General features: G+C 48.7%; 2 protein-coding genes across 2 annotated transcripts in view; one reads left to right on the top strand and one right to left on the bottom strand.

Moving 5' to 3' along the window:
- MITD1 (microtubule interacting and trafficking domain containing 1) overlaps nucleotides 1–1,578 on the bottom strand; it is a 110,075-nt gene extending 108,497 nt beyond the window's left edge. Inside the window, exon 1 of the mRNA XM_086934233.1 lies at nucleotides 700–1,578. Coding sequence (XP_086790359.1) covers nucleotides 700–838 — 139 coding nt within the window. The 5' untranslated portion in view covers nucleotides 839–1,578. The remainder of the gene's footprint in view (nucleotides 1–699) is intronic.
- A 94-nt stretch (nucleotides 1,579–1,672) lies between these two features.
- Nucleotides 1,673–16,288, top strand: part of MRPL30 (mitochondrial ribosomal protein L30) — a 158,780-nt gene continuing 144,164 nt past the window's right edge. The window contains exon 1 of the mRNA XM_086934232.1: nucleotides 1,673–1,789. The gene's annotated coding sequence lies outside the window, so the exon portion shown is untranslated. The remainder of the gene's footprint in view (nucleotides 1,790–16,288) is intronic.

Below are 16,288 nucleotides of genomic sequence, written 5' to 3'. Positions count from 1 at the left end.
AATTTTTTTGCTAACTTTGGATCTATTTGAGTTACACACAATTTATTAGTTAAAATCGTCAGACTATTCAGCAGATGATGTATTATGTGGCAAATATGGCAAAGCTAAAATTATGCAGAAAACATTTGCGAACTAGGATATTTTGCCATTCATGTTTGAACTGTTCTTGTGCAAAAAAGGAGAAGTGCTGACGACAGAAACTCCTCGGGCCATATTATGAAGAATGCAAACATTATCGCTGCTTTAGCGGCACTTTCAAAGCGGCGATAAGGGGCTTGATAATATGCCCTAGAGAATTCCAATAGAAGCCCAGGTTCTGGTGTCAAGGACATCAAACCTGGGCTTATATTGGAATTTTCTAGGGCATATTATCAAGTCCAGTATCACCGCTTTAGCTGCAGTTTTCTGCTGCTAAAACCGCGATAATGTTTGCGCCGTTCTGGATAATATGGCCCCACGGCTGTGAGACAAATGGCTTGTGATTCCACTTTTGTCACACATATGCAATGAAAAAAAAGCCATCTATAAGCACCACATTAGACAAAAGGCCCAAAAAATGCTGGTGTAAGAGTGTCGCTAAGGGAGCCAAATGCATAACTCTTACATTTTACACACAAAAACAAAACGTCAAATATAAATGTACTGAAGGAACGAAGCACACTGAAAACTTGGCAGCGACTCTCCCGAACACCATCTCACCTTTCATCACCTGAATGAGAAGGTCTATGCCCTCCTGGTAGCAAATCAGGGCCTCTTGGAACTTTGAGCCACCATCCAACTCCACCGCCCTCTTTAGCACAGCCACAGCCGACTGTTCCAATCCCGGCAGAGCTGCCATGGCCAGAACAGGAGAGAATAGGGGACAAACGCGGCCCGGCACGCCAGATTAGGCAGTCCTGTCCAGCGCTGCCCACTCAGGACTGCTTCTGTGCACACCGGCATATCAGGCTTGGAAATAGAAACTCATTATTCCGCGTGAGCAATCTTCACACTTCCGATATCTTGGGGCAGCCGCGCCACAGACGAAAGAGAAAATGGACAACAAAACAATACGGAAGAAAGGAGGTATCGTGCCTTAGCGCCTTTTATAATTGTATTTATATCGCGTTTGCGACTCCTGACGAGGTGTCGAAGTTTATATAGCGCTTACTATCCCTGACAAGACGCTTATTATAACCTAAAACAAGTTTTACTTTACTTACTATTGAGGTACTTCTTGTATTTTATGGCAATCAGTTAAAGAACGATACATACGCACTGGAAGACAGTACGCTCTCAAGGACCCCTCTCCTTGCCCATCCTGAACTCGCTCTTTCTACCGCCTCTTTCCTACTTCGTAAACTTGCACAGCAAACTTGTCCAATTTTCAGCACTAATTACACAAATGTCATCCCAGATAAAAAGCGCGTTTAAAAATTTTCGCCTGCATGGACAATAATCTGCGCGTTCTTTTCTGTATTCGGCATCTCTTGCCGTAACTAAGACATTAATAAATCAAGAGAGTTAGGTTTGAGGAGCAGTCATCTGAAGGCCAGGTTCATGCTTTGTGAGCAGTCGCACTCGTAATACGCCAGAACTGTGCCTGCGTACAGTGCAGAAGCTACAGCCAGTAGCTGCAGAGAAGTGGCATCTGACAGCACGCTACCGTCCACTCAGAGAGTTGATAGCTGAAGGGGCGGGGCCAACTAAAAACGTCACTTCAGGGGCGACCAGTCTTGAGTCCGACGCTGTCTCTCCTTGTGAAAAGTTGGATACTGTCATTTCCTCCAGTATTACATTACCGGTTAAGGTAACTAGAGTTTCGGGATTTGTGGGTGGGCGCGGTGTTTGCATTGTATTTATCTGTTTCAAGGTGGCCACGTTGTTAAGGAAAAGCGGGGTCGATCACTGGTAGATTTAGACAGTGCTTGGCATTGAAATATACAAGTGCAGGTACTCCTCCCCTCCTAGAATACCTGGTTGTTGTAAAGTAGGATTCAATGCAAAGTAGTAGAACACGTAGTATTTTTATTCAGGAGCAAGCAGGTACGTGTTTCACGGCTGTAGCCCCACACCCACTGTTCATCGAAGTACATTCTAGAATCCAGCTATGTAGTATGCTTCCAGTTACCATGACACTGGAAGCGCCATAGCTAGGACGTCACATTTGCTGCTGAGAAGTCACTGTACTTTCCCCCCCATTGAAAGCTTTGGAACAGTGCTTAGAAGTGTGGGATTCTCCCAAATTACACAAGTGTAGGTACCGAGTACATGACAGCACCCACTCGCTCCAGAAGAGCTAAATACTTTAATTGATTCACGTGCCTTTTATGTGCAGGCACAGAGCTTTCGAGGTTCCATGCTTGAGTAGTTCAACGCATGCACATATTTTCTTTGCTTTCTAGGCGTCCTACTTCATAATTGATACATTATGATTACGAATCCTAGATTACAACAAAGAACGCTATACTGGTTTAGTTACTCATGCATAGAACCGAGAGACTTGAGAACCTTTCCAGTCCAGATCTATGCACAGGGATTTAAGTGGGATTAAAAAAATGGAAGGGTCCCTCAAAGGAGAGTGGCCCATGCAGTTAATGGCGCGTCTTATAAAGCACGTAAGCTGAAAATCTATGCTTAGCTTAGTGTGCCGCCCAACTGGTATTTTGCAACTTTTGTCATTACACCCAGATATATAATACAGCAAGTAACATTACACTTACAACAAGCCAGTACTATTGGCTTTGTCAATGGTTGTTAGTTGCATAAGATAAATAACAACCATGCCTTCGAGGTATATCATATTGAAAATGCTGCAGTTCTGAAATATTGAGACTTTGAAAGAACTATAACGAGTCTCTTTGAAGGTACATCAAAGGCAGTGAAGGGTGGTACTGCTGCAGAGTTAAGATTAATATTTTCACAGGGCAAAAAGGGAGAGCCCAATAGGGACCCATCCTAGCAACTGATTTTAAGAACTGCTGGTGCTTAGCACTGGCAAGACCCGCCCCACTTAAAACCCTGCCTATGCATTTGATTGACTTTTATGATTCCCAGAGGCATTTGTTTTCTTGTTTGCATCCCTTCAAAGCAAAGAACCTGTCTGTTAGCCTTTCCAGTAAAATCCAAATGGACTTTGCCAATAGGTTATCTCTTTTTATGCTTCTCTATGTTGGTAGTTTTTTTTTGCCTTAGGTTCGTGTCAATAAATGGTTCGATTAGATACCGGTAATCTTCATTACTCTTAGTGTCAAGTTCAGTATATCTTTGTTCGATTTTACATATAAAATCATAAGAGTACAATGCCATTATCAAAGTCAAAGTCAAAAAGCTTTATTTCGATAAAATTTCATTATCATAAAAGCGGAACAGTAAAATTAGTAACACATAGCCAATTGATGACAATAAGTAAGACATTACTAGAATAAATATTCTTTAAAAAGGAATTAAACAGAGTATTTTAGCTTTCTGGCTCGAATAGCCCAAGCCCAGGATAAAAATTTGGCTAGGGCACACACATAGGGTACATAGCTGTCCGAAACAAGTATCCTAATTGCCACATCATGGCTCCTGGTTCCCAGCTGACGGCATAGATTCTTCAACCACACCCTTCTTGGGTTAGCATATTCCTTACAGACAAATAAGAAATGGGCTAATGTCTCTGGGTGAGCTAAGCATGATGGACACAAATCAGTTTTGCCTGTACAGGATTTCCATGTTTTGGTAAAGGTATTCAGTGGCAAAGTACCCGTTCTAAATCTAAAATACAAAGACCGGGCAAAAGGTTTCCCGATTATGTCTAAGTAGGGTTCTCGCCTGGGACAGTCTTTAAACATCAAAAAATCCTCTATAAGCCTGCCAATGGACGTGCTGGAGTGTCTTTGGGAGCAAATCCAATCCCGATAGAGCTTTTTGAGTGTTTGTTTTGGAGGTGAAGTTCTGCTTAACCAAGAATCGAGTAGGCCCAAGTTGGACAATAGGATTTTCATATCTTTTAACCATTTGATTCTGGCCCAGTGTGGTGATGCCATTATTTCTTCAAGACCTCTGGCGTAGCCACTAAGTTCTTCTACCCGCCAAATACGGGCCCATAGTAAGAGAGGGCGAAATTTCGCAATTACGCCGATCTGGGTACAGCCAAGGTCCATGAATAAGGGTAAAAGTGGGGTGCTTTGAGGGAGGGACATTATTTGTCTACAGAAATTATTCTCAGATCTTTGTAGAGCTTCGGTAGATGCAGAGCCCCAAAGTTCAGCTCCATAAAGGGCAGAGCTGACACCTTTGGCAGCGTAGATCTCGAGGACTGTTCCTATTGGTTTGAACGAACTGGAACGTTGCTCCCTCAAGAGGGCACCTGTGATCCTTTTATGGCTCAGCAGCATCTTGTCTAGATGGGGCGTTGTGGAAAAAGGTAGGGCTAGGACCTTTCTCAGGATTTGCCCGGCGCTAACCGCCCTTGTACCATTCAAGTTTTACCAAGCAATGAGGCAGGCGCCGGAGACCAGAAGGCAGGAAACAGAAGTTTTATTCCGACGGAGCAGAACACATCAGATCAGACAACAAGGTATCGTCTCGAGGTGCTCTAACAGCCTCTCGGAGGCCTGGCCTCTTATACACTGGTTTATGGCATGTGACCTTCCTTTATTACAATCAGAACTTTGTGAAGCAAAGAAAAGACATCCCCGTAATCCTCGTGTTAATCCCACCCCCATATACCTTCACAATAGAGGTCCTCAATCCGCTGATAAGAGGAGGGGGTCATCACGCAGCTGAGTGTTCCGTCGAGTCTTAGGATGTGGGCGCCTGATCATATCACAGGGGGTGGGGAGGCCTGGATCAATAGAGGGTCCTTTGAAGGAGGGCGACCTCATACAATAAAGGGCAGTAAATGATATCTCCCGGCTTAGGCAATGGCCTCGGACCTGTGTGGACAGTCGGACACGGGGTGAGGGGCCATCAATGGAGTGGTATTCATGCCGCGTGGACAATCTAGTGCAGAGGGGAGGTTTATCAACAGAGGGGCATTCATGGGAGGAGAGGAGGTGTTGGTCAGGCGCTGGCGTGACTCCCAAGGACAGGGTCATGCAGAAGGGTCATGCTCATAAGGAGGAGGGAGGGGGAGCCAGGGTGCGCGGAGGATGCTTGCTGGGTCAGAGGGGCGCGCTGGCGATCGATCGTGGACAGGGAGACCATGATATCTAAAATGGCTGCCGTGCACGTAGTACATAGGTGACCTAAAATGGCTGCTGTGCACGTAGTACGTAGGTGACAAGCTGGCGCAGATGATGTTCAGATCGCAAACTAAAATTCCACAGTCCTCCCTTTTAACATGTCTCGCCAACTTGTCAGTTTGGATTTATCCCCATAAGGCCACATATTTCTACTTCATAGAGGGGGCTCATGTGCTCATTTCGGAAGTCCAAAGTCTTTGGGCACATACAGTTAGAAACAAGGCCGAACAAAGGTGGCAGACATTGGATACCTAGGCAACACCCACATAATATTACAACAGGTATCAGCACGAAGGAAAACAACTTCCAACCCCAATTTTTCAAAGTGTCCCAAAACCAGCTCCCAAGCGACCATCCTTCCTGTTCTTGGTGAACCTCCGAGGAAAGTCTGTGGAGGTGTTCGATGGCTTTGTAGACTGAAGGCGAGTTGTCTGGCACGTAGGTGCAGCAGCTGGATCCGATGATGCGGCATGCTCCTCCTCGGTCGGCTAGGACCACGTCTAGGACGAGTCGATTTTGAAGGGTCACAAGGCGGACCGCCTGAAGCTCCGCAGTGTTGTTGGCGAGGATACCAGCCGTGATGTTGATCGTTGTTTCTACTGCCTGGGTCAGGTGTCGGATAGCACGGCTGTTTGCCATTGGGCCCCACAGAGGAACAAGTCCCTTTGCTGCATCCAGGAACTGTGCTCCGGTGGAGTCGGCTTGTCCAAGGTCGTCTGCACGCCTCTGCCGGTGGTGGTTGGCAGGGGCTACATATGTGGGTGGAAGAACGAAGGCAATATAACAGGTGCCCTTCCAACCTCTCGGGAGCCAGGTGTAAGCCTTGGTGCCACACACAAAGTACATATTCGGAGAAGCAACAAAAGAAGGGGGTTCGGCTGAGTCCAATGTTCTGGTGATTCGGCAGGCGCTGTAACCCACCAGCTGCATTCCCTGGCCTTCGAGACACACGAGACCTGTGACATTGATAACAGACAGGGCCACAGTTAAAGTGGCGGTAGTTTGTTTTTGCAGATGAGTGAAGGTGGTTCTGGCCGGATTGTGGAGCACCTGTACTTCGACTCGTTCTTTGGCTGGAATGTCTTTGATGAAGGTGGCGCCTGCGAGCGCAGGACACAGGGCAGCTGGGGTCTTTCCTGTTTTGTTCAGCCAGAACCCAGAGTAGAAGTGTGACACTGTCCGGCTGGAGGTGGCGTTGTCCCTGTGGCTCTCTTGCATGAGGATCAACCAGGCGAGGCAAGAGCCGTGAACTGAGAAGGGTGAAGGGATGAAGGGGATGGAGTGTCCAGTGGCATGCGGGAGCAACCCGCAGATCCAACAGTTCGTAGCATTTGCAGCAAGGTTGTGTTGGTGCAACAGTTGCACGAAGGAATTGTTCCAGAATTCCCTGCGCCTTTCTCGGAGCTGAGGCGACAGAGAGATTAGGTGATGCTCTTTCAGGGGTGTTGGCTGTGCAGTAGGTAGCAATGCCTCATGAGCCGGTGTGCTTTCTTCCAGAATCCAGAAGGAGGTCATGAGGAGGAGGCAGAAGAGGAAGACAATGAAGAGTGCAATTGTCTTTGATTTGTGCAGGTTGTCAGTCTTTGGATTTCTATACTGGGTATTTCCCGTTGCTTCCATCATCTTCTTATCTGGCGCTTCCATCATCTTCTTATTTGGCGCTTCCATCACCTTCAAGGGGGCTCGGTAGTGGGCAGAACCACAGACTTCGTTTAGCTTCTCTCCCGGCAACCCTTGATTGTGTTTAGGTCACCGTTCTGAGATTTAACTTAGTCCGTGGCCTACTTAGCCGAAACTCCCTCCTTTCGACGCAGGAAATACCCTTCTCTGGATGGCACAGTGGGATCAGAGAATTTTGCAAGTTTGAGTGCCTCAGTATCGGGATAACAGTCCAATATCGGTCGGTCTTTGCTCAGGAGCTCTTCTTGGGTGCTGACGTTTTCTGTCGTGGCCAGGTTTGCAGAGACCTTCCGACAATGATGTGCGTGCAGCCAGTGCTTCTTCCCCTCCACTCGGAGTGCCGTTCGGGTGGTGATCAGCACTTGCCAGGGGCCCGTCCACCGAGGTTCCAGACTCTTGGTTCGCTGGAAATTTCGTATCAATACGAAATCTCCCGGTTGGATGTCGTGGCCGGGGCCCCTGGAAGCATCGGGGATGGCCTGCTGCACCTGTTGATGAATGACAGACAACGTTTTAGTTAACTTGCACAAATAATCAGACAGTAGGACGTCCGGGACGTCATGAATGGAGGTCGGTTTGGGAGCAGTCCAGAGATTCATCGGTCGCCCAAACACGACCTCGTAGGGGGTCAGATGGTGCTTGGTGGGAGTGGAGCGCATCGATAACAAGGCCAGTGGGAGGGCATCCGGCCAGTTAAGTCCAGTGGTGGCCACTATTTTTGCCAGTTTCAGCTTCAGTGTGGCATTATGGCGTTCCACTAGACCAGCGGATTGGGGGTGGAAGACCGCATGGAATCGTTGCTTCACCCCCAACCCCTTTAGGATTAGTTGGATAACCTCAGCTATGAAGTGGGGGCCATTGTCGCTCCATAAAATTCGGCAAAGGCCATAGCGAGGGAAGAATTCTTTCAGCAGTACTTTGGCAGTAGTCATGGCAGTGTTGTCACGGGTTGGATAGGCCTCTACCCATTTACTGAAGGCACATACAATGACTAGTACATACTTCAGGTTTTGGCATCTCTCTAGTTGGATGTAATCCATCTGAAGGACCTCAAAGGGGTGATTGGGGGTCCCAAACCCTCCCCGGGGCACTACAGTTCCTTTCCCGGGGTTGTGTTGCAGGCAAATAAGGCACTGCTGAACTAGACGTCTGGCTGAGTCAGGGATTTTGTCGTTATGCCAGACTTTGGAAATGAGTTCGATCATGGGTGCAGATCCTATGTGTGCGGGGGAGTGAGCCATTGTCAGTATGGGAATCAGATATGAGTCGGGCAGCAACCATTTGCTGGCATCCTTCGTTCGCCAACAGCCCTCCTCATCCTTCAAACCCACCCTTGCCCACTTAGTCAGCTCGTGAGGGGTGCTGGCCGATTGTATGTCTCTGATCATTATCCTTGTGTCACTCCATGTTTCTGCTTGTGACCTGGTCATGTACATGCGTGTCACCGTCCTATTCTCAGCTGTGGTTCGTGCAGTGATGTCGGCCAACGCATTCCCTTGTCCGACTAAGTCTGTCACCCTTTTGTGTGCCTGACATTTTATCACTGCTAATCGTTTGGGGAGGAGAACTGCTTCAATCAGAGCGGAGACGAGATCTCCGTGGAGGATCGGGGTGCCGTGGGACGTCAGGAATCCCCTCTCCCTCCACAGGAGCCCAAAATGGTGGACCACTCCGAAGGCATACTGGCTGTCCGTATATACGTTCGTGGTGGTCCCTGCGGCTATGATGCACGCTCGGGTGAGGGCTATCAGCTCTGCTGCCTGGGCAGATCGTTGTGTGATGCAGGCTGTCTCAACTACTGTTCGGGTTGTCGTTACTGCATAGGCAGCTGAGGTGGTGCCATCTGGGAGTTTGATGCATGAGCCGTCTACCCATAGCTCTCCATCGGGGTCGGAAAAAGCAGTGTCTCGGAGGTCAACCCTACTCCTAGTTTGTTCGTCCGTGAGGGTCACACAGTCGTGGATGGGAGGAATGTCGGGGTCATTTTCAGGCAGGGGTAACAATGTGGCAGGATTCAAAGTCGTGCATCTCTTTAGTGTGATGTGGGGTGCAAGCAGAGTCAACTCATACCCTGTCAGTCGTGCGCTAGTCAGGTGCTGGGTTTTGGTCTGGTTCAAGAGGGTGTCGACTGCATGGGGTACTAGCACTGTGAGGGAGTTGGAAAGTACAATTCCCTCGCTCTGACGGATAGAGACAGCAGCGGCGGCTACTGCTCGAAGGCAGGCAGGTAAAGCTCTGGCTACAGGATCAAGAGTGGCGGAGAAGTAGGCACAAGGGCGCTGCTTAGGACCAATCGATTGAGTTAGGACAGACAATGCGCATCCCTCCCTTTCGTGGGTGAAGAGGGAGAAGGGTTTGGAGTAATCCGGAGTTCCTAGGACAGGCGCTGAACAGAGTGCATCCCGTAATTCCTTAAAGGAGGCTTGACACTCAGCGGTCCAAGGAAGCGGGGAGGGGACATCTTTGGTCAGTAGGGCAAGTAATGGTTTCACAATGAGGCTGTAATTAGGCAACCACTGTCTGCAAAAAGATGTTAGGCCAACCAAAGAGCGGACCTGCTTTTGTGTTTTCGGGATGGGGGTATCTAGGATGGTTTGGATTCGGTCGGGTGTAAGTTTCCTCCCTTCTTTGGACAGAAGATGGCCTAGGTAAGTCACCTGTGGCTGACAGAACTGTAACTTCTTTTTGGAGACTTTATGGCCATTTTCTGCAAGAAAGTGTAGGAGTTGGACGGTGGCTGTCGTTGCAAGTGGGGTGGTGTCGGCCGCCAAAAGGATATCATCGACATATTGGATCAACACCACTCCCTCTGGTAGCTGGAAGGCATCCAGCTGTCTTTTGAGGGCCTGGCTGTAAATGCTGGGACTTTCAGTGTACCCCTGGGGAGCTCTACAGAATCGGTACGAACGGGATTTTAAGGTGAAGCCGAAGAGATAACGGCTGTCTGGATGAATGGGGATAGAGAAAAACGCGTTTTTAAGGTCGATAACAGAGAAGGTGGTGGCAGTGGACGGGATGAGGGTCAGAATGGTGGTGATATCAGAGACCACAGGATATTGGGGTACAACCACTTTGTTAATCTCTCGCAAGTCGATGATGAAGCGGTACGCTTTCTCATCTCCTTCACCTTGCTTCTTAACAATAGGTAGGATTGGGCTGTTGCAGACGTTGCTAACCACCTCTTCAACCACTCCTCCATCTACCAGAGACTGAATGATCGCTACCAGTGCCTTCTCACCCTCTGGCGATATCCGATATTGCGGGAGTTTCGGGAGCATAGCGTCCTGTCGTACAGTTATGTGAATAGGATCAATCATCATTCGCCCCACATCAGAGTCATTTTTGGCCCACAGGTACGGAGGCAGGGTGTCAAGCAGGGACAGGTCAGCGTCAGTTATGGAGCACATGTGTCGTGGGGGAGGGGATCTGGGCATGTCTGGGTTGTCGTACAGGATGACTCGTATTCCATCTGGGGAACACCTAATGGTAGCTCGAAAATGTTTCAGTAAGTCAATACCCATAATGGCGTCAGGGGAGTTGGAGGAGAGTAGAAATGTCGCGTCAGTAGTGTTGTTTTCTAGGTCAAAGGTAATAGGTACGGACAGGGGGTTAGTGGAGGGCGTCCCATCGAAACCTATCGACGTTATGTGTGAGCCAGACAAGGGTGCCCTTGGAATCAGTCGTTTTGATAACACACTACGTGTCGCCCCAGTGTCTACCAAGAATGGAGACTCTGTACCCAAGACCTTAGCGGTGACATAAGGACCTTGCTGGTCAACACAGAGCTCGACTGGATCCCTCCCTTGCCCCTGGCAGTCCTATGCAAAGTCGGGGGCATGTTCACCTTCGGACAGCTGATATTGGTTCTGTCGGGGACGGTCAAACGTGTTCAGTCTCCCTGATCTGTCATTGCTGGTGTCGTTGGTGCTCCCTCGTCCTTGTACTCTATTTCTCGGGCCACCCGCCACATCCCTGGAATCCCTATTTCTATTCATTTCTAGCAGAACCGGACACTGGAATTTCCAATGGCCGAGCCCTTTGCAGAAGGCGCATTGATCAGTGCTAATGTCTCTCCGTCCAGTGTGGGATGTTGGGGTGTGATCTTTAGGAGGTAGATCTCTGGGGGTGGTTGATTGGTAGTTCCCCCTTTGGTGTTCCCGTCCTAGCGTTATACCCTGTATCTGGGCTATCATTACCCTTTCCTTTAAATCTTTCTTCTTTTTCTCGGATGCCCTATCATTCTCATTCTTTTGGTGCTCGTAATACTGAGCCATCTGAAGGATAGCTGCGGGTTTGGAGGCCCCCCAACTACTCTCACTTGTCTGCAGTTTTTGGGAGACTTCTTGTGTTAGTCCCTTTACATAATTTTGCACAAACAGGTGCTGTCCGGTTGCGGTGGTCATGTCTTGGCCACTGTAGTCGGAGAACACTGTCTCAAATCGGGAGAAGTATTCTGACACATCTTCCTGGGGTTTCTGTCGACAGGCCGTGACTATCGACCAGTCTACTTTTCTTTCCGGGACCAGTGTTTTTAACTTCTGAACCAGTTTATCTGGGAGTTCCAGCATGTCTTTCACTGGCTTACTCCCCGGCTCTCGCTGTCTATCTAGTTTACCGAGTTGGTCCCAGGTATGTCCAAACAGATCCGTGTGGTCAGCCTTCCGGATTTGCTTCCACACATCAGCTGGCAGGCATAACCCAAAGAACAAGTCAATATCTGCTAAAGTCATTATTGTCGAACCCAAGGCTGTGCCTAATTCGGTATAAAATGCCGTCGGGTTCTTTCTTAAGTCGGGCAGGGTTTGCTTAAAGGTTAGGATGTCTTGCCGGTCCCATGGTTGGTAAACCCAATTGTACACAACCCTCCCCTTTGCATTTTCATTATTAATATCATCGCTCGTTCCCTGGCCCCGTGGCGGGATCCAGTAAGGAGCCGCTTCTCTGATAGGCATCATAGTATTGGCTACTTCTGCCGAGGTTGTTTCAGGGACCGTAACCTTGGCTTCTGGTTTCTGTTCCGCGAGGTGGCGGAAGACCTCAAGCATTTGCATGAAGAGCTCCGTCGCCTCACGTTCAGTCCCATCTCCAACATCAATCTTCCTATACAGTGTTGTTAGTTTAGCGGGACCCTTACTCTGATACCTATCTTCATACGCGTTCAGGGTGTGGTAGCTGAATCGCAAAATGAAATGCCGTCTGTGGCTGTCGGCATGTGAATTATATACGCTCATTGTGTATTCTTCGCTCTCCCTTCGTTCTACCAATGTCTTTGCTATTTCGTTGATCCCATCCCGCTCATCTTTGCTTAACCTACTTAACCTGGCTGATGATTGTTTGCTAGCCTCGGGGTCGTCTGACGAAGTTGTTAATGTGGCTGGTGCGGAGGCCGTGAAGGCCGGTGCACTAGCACCAGGGTCACTTTCACTCACACTCGGGGCTTGCAGGTTTTGTTGGCTGGGAGCATATGGAGGGGGCATGTAGATGATTGGGGGACCTAGCAGTAACTCGTTGTTTGCCCGTTGTTTGGAGGGCAATTCAGAGTAGAGCGCAGAGGGGGTCCTAACAGGACATTGGCCTGTTGACCCTGATTCTTGGTTTTGTGTAGCTTCTTTTCTTTCTCTTATTTCTTCTTCTAGTTGCTTTGCGGCCAGGTGGGCTGCCTTTCGTAATTCTTTCCCTATTTTTGCTTCTTCTCTTTTCTTTCGTTGTTCCGTTTCTTTGCGCCACATGCCGATACTGTCGAGCATAGTGGGCGTGGTCTTATTCTTCTGGAGCGCTATTTCTAATGTTTTTATTTTATTTTCATTAAAGGAACCTATCAGTGGCCACTGACTTTCAGGGTTCTTTTTCGTATATTTATGCCATAGTCTAGTGTAAGCTATAGCGACTAGTCCATACTTAGTGAACATGTCCTTATTAGGGGTGCCCTCCAGTGGAGCTGGATGGTTCATCTCTAATAAGCGGTCCGGGCTAAACAGGCTACCAACCAGTGGGGAGAAGATAGGCATGACGGTTTACACCGGGGACAAAAAGTCTGCACTACCTATCTTATCACGGCGGGCAAAGACTAGACAGAATATTTCTATTCTCCGTTGTTTGCCGGCGGTGAATACCTCAAACGAACCAATACCGAACAATCGGTCAATCAAAACAATTCAGTGGGGAGAATAAGTGGGCACATAAAGTTATCGTTACCCACTCTTTCTCTACCTGCAAAGAGAGACCTTGTTCTTCCCTGTTTGCAGACAAAGAATCTCCAGTCAATAATCCACGAACGACAGTTCGGGAAACAGTGGGGGAGGAAAATAGGCACGACGGATTACAACGGGGACAAAAGTCTGCGTTACCTATCCTTCACTGTTTGCAAAGAGAGAGCCTGTTGTTTTTCTCCGTTTGCAGACAGCGAATCTCCAGAGGTTTCAACAAAGCGTAATACTAGTATTATCCAAACAAAAACAATTTTCCTCAATTCGTCGTGTTTACACGACCTTACCCGGACCGCATGGACGGTTTCCTGTCCTCTGGATCCAGCGCCCGATCGTCCTCTCTTCTTCGTGATGTTCGCGGCACTCCTGATGGTTCCCAGTCAGGACCGTAGATCACTCGAGAGAGGTCTGTTCAGAACTAGTGAAGGTCGGATGATCGGCTGTCAGACGAGGGTCTATCGGACATGAGCTCTTCCCGATCGTTGCAGTCGTTCACTCTGTCATCGGGACCTCTCCCACTGGATCCACGTGTCGCTGATGGGCCCCACGCTTTGGGACGCCAAATTGTGGAAAAAGGTAGGGCTAGGACCTTTCTCAGGATTTGCCCGGCGCTAACCGCCCTTGTACCATTCAAGTTTTACCAAGCAATGAGGCAGGCGCCGGAGACCAGAAGGCAGGAAACAGAAGTTTTATTCCGACGGAGCAGAACACATCAGATCAGACAACAAGGTATCGTCTCGAGGTGCTCTAACAGCCTCTCGGAGGCCTGGCCTCTTATACACTGGTTTATGGCATGTGACCTTCCTTTATTACAATCAGAACTTTGTGAAGCAAAGAAAAGACATCCCCGTAATCCTCGTGTTAATCCCACCCCCATATACCTTCAAAATAGAGGTCCTCAATCCGCTGATAAGAGGAGGGGGTCATCACGCAGCTGAGTGTTCCGTCGAGTCTTAGGATGTGGGCGCCTGATCATATCACAGGGGGTGGGGAGGCCTGGATCAATAGAGGGTCCTTTGAAGGAGGGCGACCTCATACAATAAAGGGCAGTAAATGATATCTCCCGGCTTAGGCAATGGCCTCGGACCTGTGTGGACAGTCGGACACGGGGTGAGGGGCCATCAATGGAGTGGTATTCATGCCGCGTGGACAATCTAGTGCAGAGGGGAGGTTTATCAACAGAGGGGCATTCATGGGAGGAGAGGAGGTGTTGGTCAGGCGCTGGCGTGACTCCCAAGGACAGGGTCATGCAGAAGGGTCATGCTCATAAGGAGGAGGGAGGGGGAGCCAGGGTGCGCGGAGGATGCTTGCTGGGTCAGAGGGGCGCGCTGGCGATCGATCGTGGACAGGGAGACCATGATATCTAAAATGGCTGCCGTGCACGTAGTACATAGGTGACCTAAAATGGCTGCTGTGCACGTAGTACGTAGGTGAAAAGCTGGCGCAGATGATGTTCAGATCGCAAACTAAAATTCCACAGCGTCCAATCCATTTTGTCTGAAAGGCGTATCCCTAGGTAATCAAATACTTTTACCCTTTCTAGGGGCTCAGTGTTTAAGATGGGGGTACGCACTTGCTGTTTAGGGGGATTGAGGACCAGGTACTTTGTTTTATTGGTATTTATTACCAGGCCCCGGTCAGTGCAAAATGATTGGAAATTGTCCAAGAGTTTCTGTAGTCCCATTGGGGTTTTAGAGATTAAGAGTGTGTCATCCGCGAAGAGGAGGGTCGGTATGCGTGCCCCAGCCAGGGATGGTTCGTCAGATGGAGATTTAAGTAGATGCTCAACCACCCCATTGATGTACAAAGAAAAAAGGGTGGGAGCCAGAACCCATCCCTGGCGGACCCCTCTCTCGACCGGAATACAGCCCGTTTTCTCCCCTCCAGAACCCCACCTAATTTGGGCAAAGCTGTCCTGATGGAGCCTGACTAGTAGGGATAGTAGATACTGTGGCAGCCCCATGTTGGCCAGAACCTTCCATAACAAGTCCCTAGGGACAAGGTCAAAGGCAGTCTTTAAATCGATGAATGCGAGATAAAGACTGCCCTTGCCTATCACTACCACCTTCCAATAAATCATCATAAGCCTAAATGCTTGCTCTATCGTTCCAGTACCTACTCTAAAACCGGCCTGGAAATCGGTAAGACTTTTGTTTTCTTCTACCCAGTTGAGTATCCTGAGTAAAAGAACTTTACCGACAACTTTTTGGCTGACATCTAGCAAGCTAATCGGCCTATAATTGGACGGATCATCCCTTGGGCCTTTCTTGTGGATGGGAACCACCTCCGCCCCCTTCCATGACGAGGGAATGGGGGCGCCCCTACAGATGGCAACAAGGAGGGAGTGGATAAGTTTGCCCCATTTAACACTATCAGATTTTAACAGGTCCCCGGGAATGCCATCTGGTCCAGCAGCTTTTTGTGGGATGATACAGTTTATGGCATATTCTACTTCCTTTAGCGTAAAGTCAGGGTCGCCAGGGAGAAGCATGTAGTTAATGTGAGGAGAGGATTGAACGAACCCTCTCTCATTGGGGCCATTGTGACAGGAATAAAGTTTGGAGAAATGGGCCTCCCATACCTGTCCCGAAATGTTGCAGGTTATAAGGTCACTATCCGGTCTGTTTCGTGCCCTTATAGTGTCCCAGAAACATTTGGAATCTTTTTTCATACTTGCTTCCTTGAGGGTTAGCCAGTAGGCATCATCCCACTCCCTTCTAGCTAACTGCAGGGCCTTTTTATGTTCTCTTCTGGCAATTTGAATTAATGGGGGGGACTTCCCTTTAACTGCCTCTATTAGACGAGATTTGGCCTTCCTGCATGTTGCCGAGTACCAGTCGTGTTTGCCTTTAGGTTTAGATGGAGGTTTCTGTTTCCCTGAAGACGATTGTACCCAAAAGAGGTCCCCTATGGTTTTTATGGCAGCTTCAAAAATAGCAGTGGCCTTGACTGCTGATTTAGTTAAATCAATAGAGCCAATTTCGGCTTGCGTGCCCTTAACCACTTCGTCTATGGTGGATAATTTGTCGGTGTTACACATAATCTTGCTCCACTTTAGACGCCTGCCACAAGAGGAGACAGTAATCCCCTGTGGGCAGCTTAGTGGGGCTGGCAACGCTTCAGTGGGCCAAAGGTTTTTTAAGGATAAGGAGAGTGAGTTGTGGTCACTCTCTATGGTAGTAATAACAACCA

Source organism: Lissotriton vulgaris, chromosome 8 (genome assembly GCF_964263255.1).
Source record: "Lissotriton vulgaris chromosome 8, aLisVul1.2, whole genome shotgun sequence".
In the NCBI taxonomy this organism is placed as follows: domain Eukaryota; kingdom Metazoa; phylum Chordata; class Amphibia; order Caudata; family Salamandridae; genus Lissotriton; species Lissotriton vulgaris.
This window is presented reverse-complemented; position numbering and strand designations above follow the sequence as displayed.